Raw genomic sequence first — 23,601 nt, forward strand, 5'->3', positions numbered from 1 at the left:
TGCACCCAGCACCACGGGCTCAGAGCACACTGTGGGCGTCATCACACGCACTCCTCCCTGTCTCTGCTGTTGTGTGCATGCCACGGGTGCGATTATGCATGTGGGGTGACTGCACGGGGGCCTCCAGGTCCCGGAGTGTGTCCAGTCACAGCCAGAGGATGGTCCCAACCCAGCCCCTACCCAGCCCTCCTGCCATCCGTCACCGACCCAGAAAGAAGACGATCCACGACCAAGGATGGCGACGGAGAGGGGCCCAGAAAGAGGGGCAGCATCGTCCAGCCCCGACGAGGGGCACTGCAGCTGTGTGCACAGAGCTGGGGGGTGGCCCCTGTGTCCAGCCCCGATGAGGGGCACTGCGGCTGTGTGCACAGAGCTGGGGGTGGCCCCCGTGTCCAGCCCCGACGAGGGGCACTGCAGCTGTGTGCACAGAGCTGGGGGTGGCCCCCGTGTCCAGCCCCGACGAGGGGCACTGCAGCTGTGTGCACAGAGCTGGGGGGTGGCCCCTGTGTCCAGCCTTGAGCAGGGGCACTGCGGCTGCGTGCACAGAACTGGGGGGTGGCCCCCGTGTCCAGCCCCGACGAGGGGCACTGCGGCTGTGTGCACAGAGCTGGGGGTGGCCCTTGTGGCTCCGAGACACCAGACCACAGGGCAGCAGATTTCAAAGGGCTGGATCCCAGCTGCATTTTAAATGTTCAAGTGTCTCCACCCGGAGGCCACAGGCCAAGCAGATGGAATGGGGCCACTGAGGTCAGGGCTGCCCCCACCTCCCCACACCAGACAGGGAGGGGGTACTTTCTGGAGCCAGGCCAAGCCGGTCAGTGGGGAAAGGCAGTGTGGGTCTGAATGGGTCAGCACCAGGGGCCCAGGCTGGGGCTGGGCGTCTGAGGTCTGGGTGGGCCAAGGCCCAGGCCTTACAGTAGGGTGGGGTCCCTGCATCAGGACCTAGCCTGTCTGTCATAGTCTGTGTCAGTGAACTGGACGCTGAAAAAGCTGCAGAGCCCTTGGCCAGCTGTGACAGGTGCAGGGCGGCGGCCACCACCAGCCCCAGGAGCAGCAGCAGGGGCACCAGCGTCCACAGGGCGGCCAGGATGTTGTAGCACTTGGCTCTGGAGCCCAGCCGCCCAGCCGCCGCCAGATCCCCAGCCACCTTCTGGTCTTGGGCCTGCAGGGGTGCTAGGGTCAGGGTGTGCACCCTGGGACCCCACCCAGGGTGCCTGGACGGCAGGCGCTGGACCCAAGCTCAGGAGGGCATGGTGGGGCCTCAGGGGCCCCTCACTGCCCCAGCTGGACTCAGGGCTGGGCCTCTCCTTGGTCTTGCAGGGTCAGGGTCCCCAGCCAAGGGGGGCTGGAAAGGACCCTGCCCTCCTCCCTCCCCAGCTGAGGACCCCAGCTTCAGCCTCCAAGGCCACCCCACAGGCAAGGAGCCTCCTGGGTTGCTGCCCTCCACCCACCCAGGAGCCAAGTCCAGGGGCCCTGGCCTGGGGAGGAGTCTCAGATGACCCCAGTGGGATGCTGCCCCTGAACACTCTGCAGGGGACCCCCACCCTCTGGCTGCGCACCTTGATGGAGTAGGCCAGTGCTAGGAAACCAAGGCAGCACAGGTTCAGGTAGAGTGTGCTGAAGACAGACCAGATCAAGTGGTCCCGTGGTGGGGGTCACAGCGTCCCCAGCGTGAGCGATGTGTGGGCGGCACCCTCGGCCTTGAGGGGCACTGGGGCCTGTGGGTCCTCACGGGGTACGATGTGTCCACGGGTTCCAGTGCTGTCTCCTCCTCGCTCAGACTCACGCACTGGGGGTGGGCGCCCCGGGTGCTGATAGCTCAGCCGCCCCCTCCCATCCCAGGCAGCCTGCTAAATTTAACTCAAATTACAGTCTTGGAGAGTGAGGCCCCACCCTCGGCCACCAACACCCCTGCCCCACCCCTGGGACCACCCACCGCAGGCCCCTCTCTGGAGGCCACGAGGCTGGAGCTGCCACAGGCTGTGTGTGGGCGCAGGCTTGGGCGAGGCCCTGCCTTGGGACCAGAGCTTCTGCAACCCCACTCATTCCCCGGCAGGTGCAAGCCGGGATGCACCGAGGGCCTGTGCACTGGGCTCCCGTGGCTGAGCAGCCCTCGTCTTCCCGGCTGTCCCAGGGGCGGGGGTCCGCAAGTGCACCTGTGCCAGCCCAGACCTCTCTCCAGCTCCCCTCACGGCATCTGCACCCGAATCTTCAGCAGGAGACCCCCACCCATCCTGCACACAGCCTCTGCATAGCCTTCCCCAGAGTGGCCAGCCAGGGCAGGTGGAACCTCGCCATCCCCACTGCACCTCCTCCTCATCAGGACTCGCACCTTGGGCGGAGTGGGGCAGTATCCGCACCAGGGGTTCAGAAGCAGCTTCCGGGAGGTCGGATAGGGGCTCTGTGAGCAAGCCCAGAGCAGAGGGGAAGGAAGCGGGAAGCTGAGTGGCCACGGGACCCCACACAGCCCTGAGCTCCAGGGCAGGGATCGTCCTGGACAGTGCGGGGAGCCCGACCCAGGGCCAGCTCCCTGGACAGCGTGGGGTGGGGGGAGCCCGACCCAGGGCCAGCTCCCTGGACAGCAGGGGGAGCAGGACCCAGGGCCAGCTCCCTGGACAGCAGGGGGAGCAGGACCCAAGGCCAGGGCCAGCTCGGCGAAAGCGGCCTTTCTCGGAGGTATGCCTGGGAAAGACTGCACTGCCCTGGTGATGCCCACACTCCTGAGACCAAGCCCGTCTTGAGTGACTTCAGCCACAGTGGGGGCTCCACTCGCCCTGCGCCAGCGACACCTCCTTCGCAGAGCCAGACTCCTGAAGACAATGGCAGAAGGGAAGGGCCAGCGCCCCCCCGCAGCAGGCTCCAGGGTCAGCAGTGGCTCTGATGCACTCCAGGGTCAGCCGAGGCACCTGTGAGAATGCTGCCTGCCTGTTTGCTTCTGCTCCAGTTACACTTTGAGGGGGTTTAAATGACTGCTGGGAGGTCCATGGCCCTGAGGTCCACCATGGAGACCCTGGCCTGGCCCCTGTGCCCAGGGGTGCCTGAGGTGTCTGGGACTCTGCAGTACTCTGGGCCCACAGCCCCCATGATGGCCACGCGGTCACATGAGGACATGCAGGGGTCGCTGTGAGGTCGCCGTGAGGTCGTGCAGGGGAGGCAGAGGCAGAACCAGGCGCTCTGGTGCGCCCCAAGCCGCCCGAGTCAGGGTTCAGGAAGGGCCCTGGGCTCAGTCCTATGCACAGTGGACGCTCCTCCAATATGGGCTGTAAAGGCCTGGCAAACCGCGCCACGGCCCTGCCTGTCACTTGTGCTCAGTAACCACAGCTGCACCTGGGAGTCCCCTGGACGTGACGGCTCCACGGCAGCCATGGAACAGTGGACGGCCGACTGACAGCGCCAGGGCCTGAGGCACCACCCAGCCCACCCCTGACACCAGGGTCACCAAAGGACCCCCACCCAGGAGCTTGTGGTCACCTGCTCCCATGTCCTCCTCAGATCCTACCACTGCCCTGGCCACCAGCAGGGGGCGCCACAGGCCTTCCCTATGTCCCCTAGCCAGGGCGGATTCCAGGAGATTGCAGGGGAAAGTGACCCAAAACTGGGGGCCAGAATTGATGGGGGGAGCGGTGGGTACAGCCACCCCAGCTCCCACCTCAGACGCCCAGCAGGTCGTGGGCACAGCCAGCCTGAGGCCATGCGGAACCCAGAAAAGGAAGTCCCCTGGGTGGGACAGGGCCAGAGCTCAGGACATTGAGACTTCTCTGCAGCCGAACACAGGTCTCCCCACCCCCACCCCAGAGGAGCAGGGACACTGACCCTGGACCGCCCGGGAGGGCCCCTCAGCTGTCCCCATGACACAGGTCCCCCCAGCTCCTGCCCAGGCCCAGAGCCGCACACATCCAGCCCCTGTGGCTGCCCCAGCCAGCTCAGAGCCAGGCAGAGCTGCGCCCAGGGCCCAGGCTGTGCTGGACACACTGTGCCCCCAGTCAGGCCTCAGGCCTGCAGCAGAGGGACCCCAACCCAAGGCCTTGGTCCAGCTGCTGCCTCCAGCAGGAACCAGAGGGCCTGCCCTGCTGAGCACATGGCCGCCGCAGCCCCGGTGGGGCTCGGCAGCGCCCCCCTCACCACTGTCGCAGCACTGTCGCGCACACACGCACTTTATTGAGCCCCGCTCTGGACAAAATACTCCCGGGGACACGGGGTCCAGGGGCAGGGCCGGCAGCCAGGGTGCGGGGAGCAGAGGCCGGCGCCGGACGCGCTGTCTCCAGGTGTCCTCTGCTAGGGAGAAATGGCGTGGAAGATGGCAGCCGAGCTGGTGGCGATGACGACGATGGCTACCACGGTCAGGAGGAGGCTGCCGATCAGTGCACAGATGTTCAGGCACTTGGCAGTGGAGGCGTAGGCCTGGGCCCCGGTCACGTCGCCCACCATCTTCCTGTCCCTGGCCTGGGCGGGGGGGGTCAGCCCCAGATCAGTATCCCCCCCAGATCCCACCCTCCTGCTCTTGGCCCCTGTGCTGGCCCCAGAGTCCGCAGTGTGAGGGCTGCAGCATCTGGTGGGGGCAGAAGGGAGGATTTCCGGGGCTGGAGGGGCAAAGGCCAACCCCGCCTGACCGGGTCGCCCCCACGCGGCCTGATCCTCAGCCTGTGAGGTTCCCTAAGCTCCCCCACCCCAGCCCCAACACACACACACACACACACACACACACAGGGGAGGGCACACACAGGAGACAGGTCCACACAACTAAGGCCACACACACCCAGCACCGCCTGGCAGGGGAGCTGCAGCCCCCGCCCCCGCTTCCCTGGAGACCCCCGGGCGCCCACCGCACCTTCACGGAGTAGGCGAACGCCACGAAGCCCAGGCAGCACCAGTTCATGAAGAGCGTGTTGAACAGGGACCAGACCACGTGGTCGGGCACGGAGACCTCGCTGTGGACGTTGATGACGGTGGAGGCCACGGCCGCCGAGTGCGGGGCCCCCAGCACTGCTATCTGGTGCTCCTCTCTGAGCTCCTCATAGTTTGGGGTGCGGCTGGTGCTGGCCGTGGAGAAGAAGGTTTTGGAAACGTTGCTCATGGCGCTGACTTGCTCCGAGTGTGCAGGGAGCTCTGGACAGCTTGGCTGCCCCTCCTTTTCCTGGCAGTTTCGGTTTCTGTGAAGTTTCCATTTCCTGGCTTTGGGAGAAATTTGGAATAGTGCGCGTGGTGGGGGGGCAGGGGGAGGAGCACATTCCCGAGGATCAGATTACGTTTGTTTGTGCAATCTGGGAAGCTGGGCATTTGATCCTGGACCCTTGGTTGCCTTCCCCCAGCCTGGGTTCTCCACACCCCTGCCCCAGTCACAGCCCCCCACAGGAGCACCCCCACACCCTACTCTAGTCACAGCCCCCCCAGGGGCACCCCCACACCCTGCCCCAGTCACAGCCCCCCCCGGAGAGCACCCCCACACCCTGCCCCAGTCACAGCCCCCCAGGAGCACCCGCACACCCTGCCCCAGTCACAGCCCCCTGGGGAGCACCCCCAGACCCTGCCCCAGTCACAGCCCCCTGGGGAGCACCCCCAGACCCTGCCCCAGTCACAGCCCCCTGGGGAGCACCCCCACACCCTGCCCCAGTCACAGCCCCCCAGGAGCACCCCCACACCCTGCCCCAGTCACAGCCCCCCCCCAGGAGCACCCCCACACCCTGCCCCAGTCACAGCCCCCCCCAGGAGCACCCCCACACCCTGCCCCAGTCACAGCCCCCCAGGAGCACCCCCACACCCTGCCCCAGTCACAGCCCCCCCAGGAGCACCCCCACACCCTGCCCCAGTCACAGCCCCCCCCAGGAGCACCCCCACACCCTGCCCCAGTCACAGCCCCCCAGGAGCACCCCCACACCCTGCCCCAGTCACAGCCCCCCCAGGAGCACCCCCACACCCTGCCCCAGTCACAGCCCCCCCCAGGAGCACCCCCACACCCTGCCCCACGGCGTGATGCCTTCAAGGGCTTCCTGGCTTTGGGGAGGGGGAGAGGAGGCAAGGAGGAGCTGCTGTGCAGAGGCTGCCCAGTGGGGCTGAGTTTTGCTTCGGGGGCCCAGGAAGTGGGGGTTAACATCTGGGCAGAATATTCATCCGACTTCTTGGAGAGGGACGTGACTTCCTGGAGCTGGGGTCCACCCCTTTCCTCTCCGTTTATAGTCACTTCCGTGGGTGCAGCGTGGGCTGGGAGGGGCTTTCCTCTGCTAGGAGGCTGCAGGGAGGACCCAGCTGATTTGAATCGGGTCCTTGGCCTGAGTCTTGTCTTGGTCACCCCCTCCTGGGGCTGGGGTCTAGCTTTGTTCCCTGGAAGGCTGGGTCAGGTTCCAGCAGCTGCTGGGCTTATGGCGGGCCAGGCGGAGGAGGCCCGGGGCCCGGGCTGCCTTCCCCTGCTGGCATGGGTGGGCGAGGGTGTTACGGGTGTGGCGTTTGTAGAGCTCCTCCCAGGGCTGTATCAGCAGCCTCCCTGGCACGGGGCTGGGAAGATTCCACTAAGATGTCCGCAGGGGAGGGCTGGGCCCACCTGCCAGGTTATGGGAGTTGCACAGACTCGTGACCATGCCCCCCCTTCAACCCCGTGCACGCCCTGAGCTTGTGCTGTGGCCCCTCTCACGCACACAGGCTCACATCACAGGCCCTCCCTCCCCAAATCCCCCCAGAGCAGTACCCCACACTCTTATGGGGCTCCGTGGGTGACACTCTCTCTTCTTTAGCTTCTTCGAGCTGGCACATGGACACGGAACTGGCTATGGCATCCCTGCTCTCTGTCCTGCGGTGTCTAGAGGTGGCCTGAGAAAGACTGTCCTTGGTCACATGGCCCAGGATGGGCTGGAAGCCCTGACTCATGACCTCATGGGCTGGAGGCCTGTGCTATGTGAGACACAAAACAGAGGCAGATGTTAAGGACACCAGGTCCAAAGAGATGCGGTGAGCGAGTAGACTTCACGACCAGACAGATGCCGGGCCAGGAGTTCAGCCCTGTCGGGCCTGGTCCTGGCGTTGTCTGGCCTCACCCAAGAAACGGTGAATATGGTTTGTGCCTGTCCAGTCTGACCCGGAGCCGGCATCTTGGAGCGTGGCACGGAGGCCCCTGGGGCAGTAGTTGGCACATCCGGGGCCCGCCCGCCGGAAGGCCTGCGCTTGGCAGCTGTCGCTGGGGCCCTGGCCGTGGCGGCCTCTCCCTGGGCAGAGGCTGTGTTTGGTTCTCTTTCCCGAAGGAGGGGCCGCGTTCTGGCCCCTGAGAGCCTGACACCGAGCTTTGCTGTCCCCCACCTAGGGACCCCCAGCCTGTTAGTGCGAGAGATGCCAGCGCTGCCTTGAGGTTGTGGGAGGGGGCGTGTGCCGGGCGGCCTGTGTCCTCTCTGGGGCCGGCTCTGTTCCCGGAGGTGAGGACCAGCCCCACGTGGCTGACCTCCTGCCAGCCCGGCTGTGCCTTTTCCTTGGACACCAGCGGCCCCGCTCTGCCAGGAGGCCGGGGGTGTAGTCAAATGCCTAAAACCAGAGTCTTGTTGGGGGAACAGACTAGCGAATCAGGTACGTCCCAGCTCCTTTCTCTGTCGCTCAGCAGCAAGGTCCTTTAGCTCTCCCACAGGTGCCTGTCCAAAAACGGGGTGCCCTGAGTCCTGTGGCAGCACCGCCCAGTCTGGCTGCCACTTTATGCCCCGTTTGCTAACCCCGTTACAGGCAAACAGGAACTGACAGGGACTTCTAGGCTGAGTTGAATCGGAGCAGTTTCCAAGGCCCGGCCAGGTGTGCCTGGGCAGGTTCCACTGAGGTGTCCCTGGGGGCAAGGCCAGGGGACGTGGGCGAGGCCCTGGCACGGAGACGCCGGGCTGCATGCCAGCCAGGCAGCTGCTCCCGGCCCCTCGTCGGGGGGCAGCGGCTGCCTCCTACCCAGCAGCCCAGCCGCCTGTCCCAAGCTGAAGTCCTGCTCCGGCGGGCGTCTGGGGAGCCCTCGACCCCACAGAGTCTCCAGGTGACTGGTCAGTGACCCAGCGGCCATTGCTGCCTGCCTCAGCGAGCTTTCCAGGCCTGCAGAGGGGACCTGGCCAGCTGCCCAGGGGCGCAGCGGTGATGCCCGGGCAGGAGGTGGCAGCATCTGAGCCCGCAGCAGTGCCCCCCCCCCCCCAGTGCCAGAAGCCTTTTTGTTCTAATTAAACTTGTTTTTCACAGAGACCTTCCCAGGTCAGAAGAAGAAACAGGAGGCCTTGCCCTGGGCGTGGAGTGTGGCCGTCACAGTGTGCGTGTGGACGCAGCAGGGCTGTCAGTCCTTGGAGCCCAAGTACGCAGAGGCTGAACCACAGGCTCAGGCTTTGGATAAGAGCTTCCACCTGGGCCTTATGCCGGCACAGGAGGACCACTTCCTTTACGAGGCCTCGGTGTGGTCTGGGCACAGGGTCCTCCAGCACGCCAGAGCTGACGCAGACCGCTGCACAGACTGATCATGCTTATTTAAAAGGCGAGAAAGTGAACACCCCTTGTGAGTGGGCGGTGGGCCCAAGATTTGCCCCAAAGGAGCGGGGGGGGGGGAGGGGAGAGGGCGAACACCTGGCAGCCCTGGTCTGCTGGGAAAGGCCGGACCCCTCCCCGCTGTGGGCCTCTGTGAGCTGGGGCAGTGCCTCTGCAGGCACCACGGGCACCCACAAGCTCCCCAGGTGTCCCGTTTCCCGCAGGTGCTGGTGACGCAGAGGCACCTGGGAAAGGGGCGTTTTGCTTGGCAACATGGTGGCTTGTGGCTTCGAGCTCAGCTGTCCTAAACTGACTTCCTGCAGGTTTATCCCACAGTCCCTGTGCCCCTGACCTCACAGAGGGGCGGCTACTGGAAAACCCAGGCCCTGCGAGAGGACCTGGACCAGGGGCTCCAGGCAGAAAGATCTCGCTCTGCCTGTGGCCGGCAGCCCCTCCTGAGTGTGTGTGTCCCAGGCACTCCCCGAGCAGCTGTGTCCCTTTCCTGGGTGGCCCTCAGGCCAGGTCCAGGTTCTCCGGGCCCTACAAGCTCTGGGCCTCTGGTCCTGGGGCCTCCTGTAGGCTCCCGGTTCTGACCCTTCGGCCTCTTCCCTAACCCTCCAGGGGTGCACCTGCTCTGGCACTCACCCCCTTCTCCCACGGGGAGCGGTCACCAATGGCCCCCTGAAGTCCTGTCCATTGGCAGAGCCGTGGGGGCCCTCAGAGGACACACGGGGGCCAGAGCACAAACCGCAGGGGCCAAGAGTGACATGGACGTGGCCTGCAGGCCTTCTGTTTGTTTCTGTTTAAAGTTTGTATTTATGCATTTGAGATGGAGAGGAAAAAACGAACAGAACTCCCACGCATGGCTCACTCCTCCAGTGCTGCCCTGGCTCAGGGCTAAGCCGGGTCCGAGGCTCCTGTGAGGCTGAGTGAGGGAAGCGGCGTGGGAGCCCCCCGGCGGCACTTCCATAGCCAGAGTGTCGCTTTAGTGCACGACCGCAGCCTGGGTGGCAGGGGCCCAGCTCTCCTGGGCAGCTCCCCCCACCCACCAGGGGCTGCTGGGTCCCTTACGAAATTCGGGGAGGAGTCTCAGGAACTGCCCATCCAGAAAACCAACCCAACAGCATCCCAGGAGGGGGAGGGGCGGGAAGCGGAGGCCCACGCTCACCCCCAGCAGAACACCCGCCTGGCGGGGCACTCGTGGCCGCCCTGGGCCGGCCTGTTGTGGAGACAGCAGAGGCGCTCTACAGCCACAACGGCCAGGTTCTCACTCGCTCTCCTGTCTGTGCCTCTAAGCCAATTCCTGCTGGCCGGTGGGGGGGGCGGGAACGGATGTGGTGCAGCCCCAACCCCCGGCGCCCTGCCACTGCGGTGTGAAACACCCGAGCACTGAGGACAGAGCTGGTGGGGAGCTCTCTACGGCAGCCGCGCAGGCGGGTGTGCCCGTGTTCTCACACAGAAGGAGGAGCTGTGAGCCCCCACGAGGCTCTGAAGCTGTTCTCCAGCCTGTCCAAGCCGCCTGGGCACCGCGAGAGCCGCGAAAACCAGGCCCGGCTGCCGACGGCTCCAGGCGTCCCTGCAGCTCTGCCCCCCACCCCTTCCCCCAGCTCTGCCCCCCACCCCTTCCTCCAGCTCTGCCCCCCACCCCTTCCCCCAGCTCTGCCCCCACCCCTTCCTCCAGCTCTGCCCCCCACCCCTTCCCCCAGCTCTGCCCCCACCCCTTCCCCCAGCTCTGCCCCCCACCCCTTCCTCCAGCTCTGCCCCCTGCACCCCTTCCCCCAGCTCTGCCCCCACCCCTTCCCCCAGCTCTGCCCCCCACCCCTTCCTCCAGCTCTGCCCCTGCACCCCTTCCTCCAGCTCTGCCCCTCCACCCCTTCCTCCAGCTCTGCCCCCTACCCCTTCCTCCAGCTCTGCCCCCCACCCCTTCCTCCAGCTCTGCCCCTGCACCCCTTCCTCCAGCTCCGCCCCCACCCCTTCCTCCAGCTCTGCCCCCACCCCTTCCTCCAGCTCTGCCCCCTGCACCCTTCCTCCAGCTCTGCCCCTGCACCCCTTCCTCCAGCTCTGCCCCCACCCCTTCCTCCAGCTCTGCCCCTGCACCCCTTCCTCCAGCTCTGCCCCTCCACCCCTTCCTCCAGCTCTGCCCCCTGCACCCTTCCTCCAGCTCTGCCCCTGCACCCCTTCCTCCAGCTCTGCCCCCACCCCTTCCTCCAGCTCTGCCCCTGCACCCCTTCCTCCAGCTCTGCCCCTCCACCCCTTCCTCCAGCTCTGCCCCGTGCACCCCTTCCTCCAGCTCTGCCCCCTGCACCCCTTCCCCCAGCTCTGCCCTCCACCCCTTCCTCCAGCTCTGCCCCCCACCCCTTCCTCCAGCTCTGCCCCTCCACCCCTTCCTCCAGCTCTGCCCCTGCACCCCTTCCTCCAGCTCTGCCCCTCCACCCCTTCCTCCAGCTCTGCCCCTCCACCCCTTCCTCCAGCTCCGCCCCCCACCCCTTCCTCCAGCTCTGCCCCCACCCCTTCCTCCAGCTCTGCCCCCTCCACCCCTTCCTCCAGCTCTGCCCCTCCACCCTTTCCTCCAGCTCTGCCCCCACCCCTTCCTCCAGCTCTGCCCCTCCACCCCTTCCTCCAGCTCTGCCCCCTGCACCCCTTCCCCCAGCTCTGCCCTCCACCCCTTCCTCCAGCTCTGCCCCCCACCCCTTCCTCCAGCTCTGCCCCTCCACCCCTTCCTCCAGCTCTGCCCCTGCACCCCTTCCCCCAGCTCTGCCCCCCACCCCTTCCTCCAGCTCTGCCCCCCATCCCTTCCCCCAGCTCTGCCCCCTGTACTCCTTCCTCCAGCTCTGCCCCCTGTACTCCTTCCTCCAGCTCTGCCCCTCCACCCCTTCCCCCAGCTCTGCCCCCCACCCCTTCCTCCAGCTCTGCCCCTGCACCCCTTCCTCCAGCTCTGCCCCTCCACCCCTTCCTCCAGCTCTGCCCCCCACCCCTTCCTCCAGCTCTGCCCCTGCACCTCTTCCTCTAGCTCTGCCGCCTGCATCCCTTCCCCCAGCTCTGCCCCCCACCCCTTCCTCCAGCTCTGCCCCCTGCACCCCTTCCTCCAGCTCTGCCCCTCCACCCCTTCCCCCAGCTCTGCCCCCCCACCCCTTCCTCCAGCTCTGCCCCCACCCCTTCCTCCAGCTCTGCCCCTGCACCCCTTCCTCCAACTCTGCCCCTCCACCCCTTCCTCCAGCTCTGCCCCCTGCACCCTTCCTCCAGCTCTGCCCCTGCACCCCTTCCTCCAGCTCTGCCCCTGCACCCCTTCCTCCAGTTCTGCCCCTGCACCCCTTCCTCCAGCTCTGCCCCCCACCCCTTCCTCCAGCTCTGCCCCCTGCACCCCTTCCCCCAGCTCTGCCCCCACCCCTTCCTCCAGCTCTGCCCCCTGCATCCCTTCCCCCAGCTCTGCCCCCCACCCCTTCCTCCAGCTCTGCCCCCCACCCCTTCCTCCAGCTCTGCCCCTCCACCCCTTCCTCCAGCTCTGCCCCCTGCATCCCTTCCCCCAGCTCTGCCCCCCACCCCTTCCTCCAGCTCTGCCCCCCACCCCTTCCTCCAGCTCTGCCCCTCCACCCCTTCCCCCAGCTCTGCCCCTCCACCCCTTCCCCCAGCTCTGCCCCCTGCACCCCTTCCTCCAGCTCTGCCCCCTGCACCCCTTCCTCCAGCTCTGCCCCTGCACCCCTTCCTCCAGCTCTGCCCCTCCACCCCTTCCTCCAGCTCTGCCCCCTGCACCCTTCCTCCAGCTCTGCCCCTGCACCCCTTCCTCCAGCTCTGCCCCCTGCACCCCTTCCTCCAGCTCTGCCCCCCACCCCTTCCTCCAGCTTCTGCCCCTGCACCCTCCACCCCGGCAGCCGAGGGCCCTGCCTCACACCTGGATTCTTCCTTGTGCCAACGACAACCTCCCAGGTGCACAGGCTGCCCTCAGCTGAGCCTCGCAGCCTCTGCCCACAGCCCCCCATCAGGAAACTCAAGCTGCCCCCGAAGAGGACACACCTGGCCAACAGCCACTTCTCCACCACAAGGAAGTAGACGTTTCCGAGAATTAGACCTGGGAAAAGCACGGGCCACTGAGCTCTGCCCCTCCCACCCCAGCACAGAGGCCTCTGCCCCAGCCTTCTCGGCTGAACACACACGCCTCCCCAAGCCAGGAGATGCCTGAGGCCGGCCAGTGGGGCTGGGGTCTGTGGGTCCCTAGACATACGTAGAATGTCCACAAGCAGGCTGCCGGCTGGGGCTAGAAAGCTGTCTCCAGACCGACCGGCACCCCCCCACTAACAGCTTCCTGTGCTGCGTGTGTCACCTCGGGGCCTTAAATCTCATCTCCAGGGTGGGTGCAGTCTTTCACCCAGAGCTGGCAGAGGAGGGGTCTGAGCCCCTAAGGAGACGGACAGTCTCCAAGAGGCCCCCGCTATCTCCACGAGCCCCAAGCCAACTAACATACATGGCCGATGGGCACGCCCCCAGAATGACCCAAGGAACAGACAGCAATGCCTCGGGCACCCGGACACTCCCTCAGAGCCAGCGTCCTGCTCGGGCACTCGCCTGGGCTCCTCTCAGACCAGACGCTTTCTCTGTCGCTTGCCTATCAAACAAGTTTCTTTTCTGTCTAATAAAAGTTTCTGCCTCTTTGCAAATTGTTTTTCAGCTTTTTATTTCTGTACTAAGCTGAGGACTCGCTCTGGCAACCACACTCCCCTCCACGACGGCTAACAATGCCCAAGGAGGAGCACCAGGTGGAGGTGCTGGGGGCCCCGTGCTCGGCGGCCGTGGCCTCCACCGTCATCAACGTCCACAGCGAGGTCTCCGTGCCCGACCACGTGGTCTGGTCCCTGTTCAACACGCTCTTCATGAACTGGTGCTGCCTGGGCTTCGCGGCGTTCGCCTACTCCGTGAAGGTGCGGTGGGCGCCCGGGGGTCTCCAGGGAAGCGGGGGCGGGGGCTGCAGCTCCCCTGCCAGGCGGTGCTGGGTGTGTGTGGCCTTAGTTGTGTGGACCTGTCTCCTGTGTGTGCCCTCCCCGGTGTGTGTGTGTGTGTGTGTGTGTGTGTGTGTGTGTTGGGGCTGGGGTGGGGGGAGCTTAGCCCGTCCCGGGTGGTGGGGTCTCCAGTGGCTGGGAGACAGGAGGGTCATCTGCTGTGGACACACTACAGAAGCCCACCCACCAAACGGAAGGGCCAGCTCCTTGAAGGCAAACCTGGCAGGTACTTCCTGCCTAGAGACTGCCCCAACACACCTGGCAGGTACCTCCTGCCTAGAGAGACTGCCCCCACGAGCGACCCTGGGGCATGGGGCGTCAGCCTTCCCACTGGCCTCGGCTGTCCGCTGCACCCTCCACTCCTGCGTTGCCTTTTGGGGGACCCCAGGTTTCCCAGGCTCCTGCGGGACAGTGGGTGAGCCGTCCTGTCTGCCTCCCACCCCTGCCGCCTCCCCTTCCCGCCCCTCTGTGCACCCCCCGGGAGGGAGGCGGGCTGGGGTGGGGCCCTGAGTGTGTAGGGGGCAGTGGATGGAAGATGTGTGACACACCAAAGACCCACAATGCTCCGGAAGCCAGCTCTCTCCATCGGAAGGCCCGCCCGGGCTGTGGTAACTTGGAGGGAGGGTCCGTCGGAGCCTGGGCGGCCTCTCACCCTTCCTGGGGACAACGTTCACCTCCTGCGTGTGTGCGCGCCCTGACGCTGCCCAGCCGGGGTCACGGAGGCCAGGCACCTGGACACAGGGGCAGCCCCTGCACCCCTGCAGCCCAGAGTTCCTTGCAGGCAGGCCTGGGAGTGGAGGACGTCGGTGCCAGGGAGGCCCTGGTGCGGTGAGCGCCGGGCGGGGCGCCCCATGGACGCTCTCATGGGCCTAATGCTGGGACCCACTGGAGTCCACGCCTGGGGTCCACTCAGGGCTCCCTTGAGGAACCCCCTGGGCCCAGCGCCCCCAGAGCTCCAGCGTCTCACTTGAGGCCTCGAGAACCGTCATGCTCCCAGGCGGTTCCAGGGCCACGCCAGGCCGAGGGGCCTGCTCCCAGCAGCCCAAGGCGCCGAGCCATCCTCACCCTCACACGCCCAGCAGTGTGGATGCCTTGAAGGCCCACTCAGGGCGGAGAGGGACCACATGGGACATGACAGAAACACTGCCGGGTGGTCCCTGAGCACCTGTGGGGAAGACAGGAAATGAAGCCCACACTCGGCCGCAGTGGAACAGAAACACCGGGAAGGCACAGGCAGGACGTGTGGGACGTGCCAAGGACTCCACCCCCTACCTTGTTCCGGCCTGGGACTCTTCCCCAGGCCCGGCTGCAGTGCGGGTGCCCCAAGAGCATCCCCTTGCCACGCACACGCCGAGACCTCCACAGAGAGGAGGCCATGGGGACCGGTCCACCTGGGGTCTCCTGGGCTACAGAGCTGCTGAAGAGGGAGTGACACAAAGCTGGGGTCCAGAATGGGCAGGGTAAGAGTTGGGATGGTCGCACCAGCTGCTCATCCAGCGGTGTTCCTGGCTAGCCCCCGGGGCCTCCCGGTGCCTTCATGGAGACTGAAAAACCAGCGAAGGAAGCTGTGCTCCGGGTGGGGCTGGGCTTCTGCCCAGGGATGGCAGGAGCCTAAAGAAATCAAGGTCTTGCCCCTCTGCTAGCCACTGCCCCCACCCCAGAGGAGCAGGGACACTGACCCTGGACCGCCCGGGAGGGCCCCTCAGCTGTCCCCATGACACAGGTCCTCCCAGCTCCTGCCCAGGCCCAGAGCCGCACACATCCAGCCCCTGTGGCTGCCCCAGCCAGCTCAGAGCCAGGCAGAGCTGCGCCCAGGGTCCAGGCTGTGCTGGACACACTGTGCCCCCAGTCAGGCCTCAGGCCTGCAGCAGAGGGACCCCAACCCAAGGCCTTGGTCCAGCTGCTGCCTCCAGCAGGAACCAGAGGGCCTGCCCTGCTGAGCACATGGCCGCCGCAGCCCCGGTGGGGCTCGGCAGCGCCCCCCTCACCACTGTCGCAGCACTGTCGCGCACACACGCACTTTATTGAGCCCCGCTCTGGACAAAATACTCCCGGGGACACGGGGTCCAGGGGCAGGGCCGGCAGCCAGGGTGCGGGGAGCAGAGGCCGGCGCCGGGCGCGCTGTCTCCAGGTGTCCTCTGCTAGGGAGAAATGGCGTGGAAGATGGCAGCCGAGCTGGTGGCGATGACGACGATGGCTACCACGGTCAGGAGGAGGCTGCCGATCAGCGCACAGATGTTCAGGCACTTGGCAGTGGAGGCGTAGGCCTGGGCCCCGGTCACGTCGCCCACCATCTTCCTGTCCCTGGCCTGGGGGGGGGGTCAGCCCCAGATCAGTATCCCCCCCAGATCCCACCCTCCTGCTCTTGGCCCCCGTGCTGGCCCCAGAGTCCGCAGTGTGAGGGCTGCAGCGTCTGGTGGGGGCAGAAGGGAGGATTCCCGGGGCTGGAGGGGCAAAGGCCAACCCCGCCTGACCGGGTCGCCCCCACGCGGCCTGATCCTCAGCCTGTGAGGTTCCCTAAGCTCCCCCACCCCAGCCCCAACACACACACACACACACACACACACACACACACGGGGGAGGGCACACACAGGAGACAGGTCCACACAACTAAGGCCACACACACCCAGCACCGCCTGGCAGGGGAGCTGCAGCCCCCCGCCCCCGCTTCCCTGGAGACCCCCGGGCGCCCACCGCACCTTCACGGAGTAGGCGAACGCCACGAAGCCCAGGCAGCACCAGTTCATGAAGAGCGTGTTGAACAGGGACCAGACCACGTGGTCGGGCACGGAGACCTCGCTGTGGACGTTGATGACGGTGGAGGCCACGGCCGCCGAGCGCGGGGTCCCCAGCATCTCCACCTGGTGCTCCTCCTTGGACATCTCCTGACTGGCGAGCAGAGAGGCTGGGGCACTGTGCTGCCTGGGGCAGACGCCTCCTAGTACGGGTGTCTGGGGACTGTTTCCTTTCTCAGAAGTTTGTTTCCTGCAGGGGACTGAGGGGAGGAACACATTTCTCATGATCAAATTACGGTTCCCAGGGCGATGATGGGCTGGTCTAAGCCGACCCCACCCCAGCTAGGGCGTGGAGGGGCTCTGGGTTCCTGGAGTCCTCCACTGGCGCAGGCCTTCCCTCTTCCTGGCCAGAGAGCCTGCCTGGCCCCAGCCCCGGGGCAAGTGGCAATTTCTGTGTAATATATTACACAGAATTTGTCATTTTAATCTTTAAAATTTTTTAAATATAAGGCCGATGCTGTGGCGCAGTGGGTAAGCTGCCTCCTGCAGTGCCAGCATTCCATATGGCCACTGGGTTGAGTCCCGGCTGCTCCACTTTCTACAGCTCTCTGCTGTGGCCTGGGAAAGCAGTAGAAGATGGCCTAACTCCTTGGGCCCCTGCACCCGCGTGGGAGACCCGGAAGAAGCTCCTGGCTCCTGGCAATGCATTTTTTCTATTTGAGAAAAACAGACAGAGACAGAGAGAAAGAAACAGAGACTGAGACAGGGAGAGGGAGAGATCTTTCGTTTGCTCATTCACTCCCCAGATCCAGGTCTGTGTGAGGCAACGCCAGGAGTCAGGGGCTCCGTCCGGGTCTCCCCGGCAGGCAGCAGGGATCCGAGTTCTTGTCCTCACCTGCTTCCCACCAAGGGCATTACCAGGGAGCTGGTGAGAGCCAGGCAGCAGGACAGGTGAGGTCTGGGACCGGCTCAGGTTCTGGGAAACCAAGTCCAGCCGAGACCGGACAGTCTGGACAGGCGGCGCACAAGGCAAGTGAGGGGCTGGGCTTTCATCCGGCTGAAGAGGTGTTAGGTAGGAAGCCACAAATCAGCCTGTGTGTGACAAGGGCATCCACATTTCAAAGTCACCCCCACCCTTCCAGGTGCAGCCCAGCATCTGCGTTTCAGAGTCCTGGCCACTCTGATGACCCCCAGGGGGTCTCGCCCCTTCTACCTGGCCTGATAAGCATCCTTCCTCTAAGGCGGGCACCCCAGAGAGGAGCCCCTTGGCCAACGCCAGCCAGGCTTCCCCTGTCTGACAGCTTCAGGGGGAAAACTCAGAAAGGAATTTTTCCTACTTACACCCAACAAGTCCTCTGTTCTGGAGGAGAGGGGGAGGGAAAAGGCAGAAGGCAAGACCCAGCCCCTTAGAAACCCAGCCTAAGGAACTGGGCACTCTCTTAGGTCCTGTCTGGAGCAGAGCCCGTCCCTACCCTAATAAACCTTGCTTTGCACTGCTCTCTGTCTCACGCCTGATTCTTTCTTGCGTGAAGACACGGACCCTTAGCTTCTCCGGTAGCAGACGCCACTGGAAACTTTCCTCCTCTCTGTTTCACAAGTGTCCTCTGCGGCTTGTCTGATTTGCCAAGTCTGGGGGAAGTTGAGCGAGCTTGGTTTCTGCACCGGGGGTCCCTGGGAGGAAGTGGGAGAGGGTGACAGCTGCCAGCCCTGTTGCCCACTGGGAGCTGTGGCTTAACCAACAGGGACTGAATTCTGCCGCTGGCTGTTGTCCGGGGCAACCGAAACCTGTCTTGGTGTCCACGGAGACTTTGGGGCTTCAGAGCACCGGGTGTTATTCAGAAGTCAGGGCTCAGGATGGCCAAGCGCCTGCCAAGGGTCAGCTGCTTTGCCTGGCTCAGGGCAGGGCTGCTGTGGGCTCCTCCTCTGTGACAGCTCTCATTTCTCCCCAGAGAACCCACGCCCTAAGGCCCCAGGAAGACCCAGCCATCATGGGTGGCGGTGGAGAGCACGGCTCACAGCCCTCGGCCAGCAGAGGAGCTTGGCGAGGCCCTCGCTGACTGCCCACTTCTGCAGGGCGCTCAGTCCAAGCTGACACCACCCGCTGGAGACGGGGCCCCACCCTGTGCAGGTGCCAGTCCCAAGTCTGGGCCTGCGGAGTTTCTGGGCAACCAGCCACAAGCCAGGGCTCGCACAGCCCTGTGCTTGGTCCAGCTACTCTGCTGGAGCCGCTCGCAGCGTGCGGGAGGCGTTTACTGCAAAGGCCCGGGATGGCACGGAGGCGGGGTGCACTCCGACCTCTGCCCTCGGGGGTTTGCCACAATCGACATCACTGCCAAGCTCATTGGCAGCCCTCCCTCCCTGGAGGTCGGGGCATGGGAGGGGTGGCCCATAAAGTGCCAGTTGGAGTCCCAGCTGCCCCACTTCCTGCTCACGGCCTGGGAAAGCAGCAGAAGACAGCCCCAGTTCTCGGGCCCCTGCACCCGCGTGGGAGACCCGGAAGAAGCTCCTGGCTCCTGGCTTCAGCCTGGCCCAGCTTTGGCCCTTGCAGCCACGTGGGGAGTGAACCAGCAGATGGAACCCCCCTCCCCACCCTCGTCACTCTGCCTCTCAAATAAAACAAATAAATCTTCTTGTAGAAGTTAGTAGACAGTTACTCAGGGTGGAGTAGAGTGGCCGAGGCCTGGGAGACACACAGGCCCAGGAAGGGGCAGCGTGGCCAGAGCCCAGCCAGAACCTGCGCAGCACCGGGTGGGCTGGACGCCACCTCCACTGGGAGCGGCTGAGGTGGCTCAGGCCCCGGGGGCGCAGCATCCAAGGGACATGGGCCTGGTGGGGGCAGGGGCAGCTCTGGGTGGACACCCCGCCCCGCAGGGGGCTCAGCAGGTGGTCGTCACCGGTCACAGAGGGGAGGGCAGTTGCTGGAGCGAGTCTCCTGGGTTCTTTTCCTCAGCTCAGTACAGAAATTAAAGAGCCGGGAGAGAACTTGCAAAGAGGCAGAAACTTTTACTTGATTGGCAGGCGACAGAGAAAGCGTCTGGTCCGAGGGGAGAGCAGGCGGAGTGCCCGAGTGGACGCTGGCTCTGAGGGAGCATCCGGGTTTCTAAGGCATTGCTGTCTGTTCACGGGGTCATCCTACTGGGGGTGCCCGCTGGACGGCAGTTTCACATACGTATGTTGATTGGCTTGGGGCTCATGGAGGTAGCAGGGTCTCTTGGAGACTCTCTCCTTAGGGGCTCAGCCCCTCCCCTGCCAGCTCTGGGTGAAGGACCACCCTGGCGGTGAGAGTCAAGGTGGCAAGGTCACACACCGCAGCACAAGCTGTTAGTGGGGGGTGCCGGTCGGTCCGGAGACGGCTTTCCAGCCACAGCCGGCAGCCTGCTTGTGCAGGGCGTTCCACCGACGTCTGAGGGGCCCGCAGACCCCAGCCCCACTGGCCGGCCTCATGATCCCCCCTTTTGCCCACACAGCAACCTCTGCAGGGGCACCTCCACCCCCAGATGCCCACCCAGAGGACCAAGCCCCGTCCCCGCCCTCGGCTCCACGTGGGGTCAGCCTCTGCCTCTCTGCGGGTCTCAGGCTGACCGTGGGGCCCCCCAGCACGCGCAGGGTGAAGCTGCCTCCACGCCTCTCAGACTGGAGGAGGAACAGGATGAATTAAAAGCTAAGCTGCACGGCAACGCCCCCTGGGGCCACCTGGAGGAATAGCAACAGTCTGTCCCGTTCTCAGCGCAGGCCAGAGGCTGTGAAATCGAAGGCGGGAACAGAACCCCCTACTTTGCTGGCGCGCGCGAGACGCCCCCTACAGGCAGGCGCCTCGCATGACCAGCGTCCCACAGTGCAGCAGTGACGGCTCAGGTCCCTGGGCCCCTGCACCTGCGTGGGCGACCCGGAGGAAGCTCCTGGCTCCTGGCTTCGGATCGGCCCAGCTCTGGCCGCTGCGGCCATTTGGGCGGAAAGGAAGATTCTCTCTCTCTCTCTCTCCTCTCTCTCTCTGCCTTCTGCTAAATCGAAACCAAGCGCACAGAATCGCCCCCGCGAGTGCCCCTGGAACGGACAACGCACATTTCCGCGTGGGCTTGGGACGCCTTCCTGTGGCTCAGAAAGAGCCCAGCCTCTCCCCCTCACCTCCCCGAGCTCGCTCAGCTTTCCCTCACACAACTCAGGGTGCGAAGGGCGCCTGGAGCTCGCCCCCACCGCAGCTGCCCCAGAACCCGGGGGGGGAAATTCCCACCCGGGGAGGTAGGTCTGGGGTTCTCCCACGTCCCCCCAGAGACCGACCAAGCCAGGGCCTTCAATGTGACACGTTTTTATTATTTTATTTGAAACTCGGAGCTACAGAGAGAGAAAGTCTTCCATCCGCTGGTTCACTCCCCAAATGGCCATACCGGCCAGGGCTGGGCCAGGCCAAAGCCAGAACCGGCCGACAGGATGGCACCAGGACCCCGGGGCTTAACCACCTGGGTGAGAGGGGGCCTGCAGGGTTAGGGGAGGTCAGAGGCAGAACTCCGGCCACCGGCCACCTCCGTCAGGCCCTCTGTCAGGGACCCAGCAGATGGACGAAGCAGCGGAGGAGGGCACTGGGGTGCGGATCACCCCTTCCCTGGGCCAAGCCCAGAGCCACACACGAGCTGGGCTGGGGCACGGGGCCGGACCCTCCGAGTCTGAAGGCGCCCACTGCCCGGACCTCTCGCCCAGTCTGCCATGGCCACGGCCGCAGAACCCCAGCTCGGCCCGGGAGCGAGCAGCGTGCATGCAGCAGCCACCTGGAGTCAGCCGTGGCCCAGGCAGGGGTGGTGACGGGCACTGCAAGGACCTGTGCGTGTGGCTGTGGCCGCACGAGAGCACGTCCCCGGGCCCCAGCGTCCCCTCAGCCCATGGCCCCAGGTGCCCCGGGGAAGGCAGGCGCTGGGCCCCAGGCCCCTGAGAGGCCGCGGGCGCGCGCCTGGGCGTTAGCGTCCGGCCGGGTCCCTGCATGGCTGAGCACAGGGCCCTGCCCGAGCTGCCCGCTCCGGCCTCGCCCTGCAGGTCTCTTCCTGCTGAGCTTCTGCCTTTTTTAGATTTATTTTTGTTAGAAAGGCAGCGTGACCGAGAGCCCCTGCCAGGGTCTCCCACGCGGGAGGCAGGGCTCTGAGCACCTGGGCGCCCCTAGCTCTGGGTGTCAGCGGAGCAGCCGGGGTCAGGGGCTGGGGTCGTAGGCGGCACCTGCGCGGTGCTGCTGGAATGAGTGAATGCACACACGAACGAATGAATGCACGCGAAGAGAGCACGCGAGGAGCGACCTCTCAAGAACAAGACACGCCCACTACCTGAGCGGGCGCGGGGCGGCGGACCTCACCCCGCGCGGGCGGACCCTAAGCTCCCGTCCGCCGGGGCAGGGCCGACGCGGGGACTGCGCCGTGGCTGCGGGGCCCGGTCCTCCGTGCTGTCTGCGTTCTGCGGTTTATCTAACCGTTCTGGGGGGGGTCCCCCGTCGCTGGCCCCCTCCCTGGCCGCCCGCGGCAGGGAGCTGGGTGGGCGCGGAGGGCGAGGGGGCTGGGTTGGACCCTCGCCGTGTGCGGAAGCCCCGCCCGGGAGGGAACGCGGGGTCACAGCGCGGGACGCCAGAAGACCCCGACCGGCGTGGGCAGGCAGTGAGCGACCACCGCAGCCCCTTCCGCGCGCGGGTACCGGCCCCAGCTCGGTGGTGCCCCTCGTCCCGAGGCGGGAAGTCCCGCCCTAGCCCCGCCCACTGGCACCGAGAGGACCCGCCCCGTCCACTGGCCAGAGAAGCCCCGCCCTAACCCCGCCCACTGGTCAGAGAAACCCCGCCCCGGCTCGTCCACTGGTCCGAGAAGCCCCACCCCGGGTACACGGAAGCCCCGCCCTAGCCCCGCCTTTGGTACAGGGAAGCCCCGCCCCGCCGCTCCCCGGCCCGGCGTTCTCGCCCCGGCCGGGCGGCCACTGTCGGGACCGGGCCGGGCCTGCGGGGTCCCCGCCCCCTGCGCGGCCGCGCCCAGGCCTCCGGCTCCCTCCCCGCGCGCGCCTGCGGCCCGTGTCGGCGGCGGCGCCCGGGAGCGCTCGGCGGGCTCGGGGTTGGGCCGGCGGACGGAAGCCCCCTCTCTGTCACATGGCCTTGCGAATAAACTTTTTTATTTATTTTTGTTTAAGAGAAAATGGACAAATCCGGGTTTGTAGCTCCCAGTCGGCAATGACCTGGCTGGGTCAGGGGCCGGGCAGCCGATTGGCTCCGGCGGCCGTCCGTCTTATTAGCGTCGGACTTGGGGGTTGAACTGCGGGTGAGGTCTTGGCAGCCGATTGGCTCCGGCGGCCGTCCGTCTCCTTGGAGCAGGGGTTGGACGGCGGGTGAGGGCCGGGCAGCCGATTGGCTCCGGCGGCCGTCCGTCTTATTAGCGTCGGACTTAGGGTTTGAACTGCGGGTGAGGACCGGGCAGCCTATTGGCTCTGGCAGCCGTCCGTCTCCTTGGAGCAGGGGTTGGACTGCGGGTGAGGGCCGGGCAGCCGATTGGCTCGGGCCGACCGTCCATCTTATTAGCGTCGGACTTGGGGTTGGACTTTGGGTGAGGACCGGGCAGCCTATTGGCTCTGGCGGCCGCCCGTCTCCTTGGAGCAGGGGTTGGCCAGTGAGTGAGGGCCGGGCAGCTGATTGGCTTTGGCGGCTGTCCGTCTTATTAGCGTCGGACTTGGTGGTTGGACTGCGAGTGAGGGCCGGGCAGCCGATTGGCTCCGGCGGCCGTCCGTCTCACTGCAGCCGGGCTTGGGGGTTGGACTTTGGGTGAGGACCGGGCAGCCGATTGGCTCCGGCGGCCGTCCGTCTGCTTGGAGCTGGGGTTGGACTGCGGTGATCCCGGGCCGTGAGCACCGGGAGTGTGGACCTGCCGAGCTGCGCGGTGTCCTACTCTTGTCCGCGTGACGGGTGACCCCGTGCCCAGGACCACCCACGGCTGTCCGTCCTTCAGCCGTGCGGGGAGGGGCCGTGGTGGGACACAGACGGTGGAAGGCGCGAGGTTTTACCCCGCATTGTTCACACCAAAACGTCTGGCGGCCAGTGTGGTCTGGGGGGTTGGGAGAGGGAGGAGGAGGGGCCGGACTTGCCGGGCGGGGCTCGGGGTCCTGGCCCATGGGCTCTGGCGCTGCCCTCTCTCTGCAGAGGGCGGCTTCCATCCCGGTCCTGTGAGCACCGCCGGCCTCGACCCCTGGTTCTGCAGGCGGGAACGCTCGGGCCGAGCCGTGGGCAGGCGTCCCTCGGAGGGCTGGGCCCCTCTCAGGACAGAATCCGAGAGTGCAGGGTCACTCGGTCATTCGGGCCGAGGACAGCAGGACCTCGGATGTCCTGGAGAGAACGCAGCTGGGCTGGGAGCCCACAGAGCTGATCGCAGGCTGTGCGGACGGCGGAGGGGGTGCGGGGTCGTCCCCTG

At 66.0% G+C, this 23,601-nt stretch overlaps 3 protein-coding genes across 6 annotated transcripts; all 3 read right to left on the bottom strand.

Moving 5' to 3' along the window:
* Positions 1–395: 395 nt before the first annotated feature.
* Positions 396–2,298, bottom strand: IFITM5 (interferon induced transmembrane protein 5). The gene is given in 4 exon segments (XM_051831525.2): positions 396–991; positions 994–1,162; positions 1,560–1,847; positions 2,230–2,298. Coding segments are annotated over 4 exon segments (582 nt in total). The 3' UTR covers positions 396–935.
* A 1,838-nt stretch (positions 2,299–4,136) lies between these two features.
* LOC138843080 (interferon-induced transmembrane protein 3-like) lies at positions 4,137–6,827 on the bottom strand. 3 transcript variants are annotated; one of them, XM_070053669.1, is made up of 3 exons: positions 6,680–6,827; positions 4,829–5,172; positions 4,137–4,443 (listed from the first exon to the last, which is right to left on the bottom strand). In XM_070053669.1, the coding sequence occupies exons 2-3, from the start codon at positions 5,072–5,074 to the stop codon at positions 4,276–4,278; spliced, it is 414 nt and encodes a 137-aa protein (XP_069909770.1). In that variant the 5' UTR covers positions 5,075–5,172; positions 6,680–6,827; the 3' UTR covers positions 4,137–4,275. The 3 variants fall into 3 exon arrangements, with proteins under 3 accessions (XP_069909770.1, XP_069909799.1, XP_069909743.1); XM_070053698.1 differs by lacking the exon at positions 6,680–6,827 and adding an exon at positions 5,955–6,045; XM_070053642.1 differs by lacking the exon at positions 6,680–6,827 and having other exon boundaries at positions 4,829–5,668.
* Positions 6,828–15,453: 8,626 nt separating this feature from the next.
* On the bottom strand, positions 15,454–21,880 carry LOC100353245 (interferon-induced transmembrane protein 1). 2 transcript variants are annotated; one of them, XM_070053985.1, is made up of 3 exons: positions 21,493–21,880; positions 16,151–16,446; positions 15,454–15,760 (listed from the first exon to the last, which is right to left on the bottom strand). In XM_070053985.1, the coding sequence occupies exons 2-3, from the start codon at positions 16,331–16,333 to the stop codon at positions 15,593–15,595; spliced, it is 351 nt and encodes a 116-aa protein (XP_069910086.1). In that variant the 5' UTR covers positions 16,334–16,446; positions 21,493–21,880; the 3' UTR covers positions 15,454–15,592. The 2 variants fall into 2 exon arrangements, with proteins under 2 accessions (XP_069910086.1, XP_069910111.1); XM_070054010.1 differs by lacking the exon at positions 21,493–21,880 and adding an exon at positions 17,105–17,221.
* Between the last annotated feature and the right edge of the window lie 1,721 nt (positions 21,881–23,601).

Source organism: Oryctolagus cuniculus, chromosome 1 (genome assembly GCF_964237555.1).
Source record: "Oryctolagus cuniculus chromosome 1, mOryCun1.1, whole genome shotgun sequence".
NCBI lineage: Eukaryota > Metazoa > Chordata > Mammalia > Lagomorpha > Leporidae > Oryctolagus > Oryctolagus cuniculus.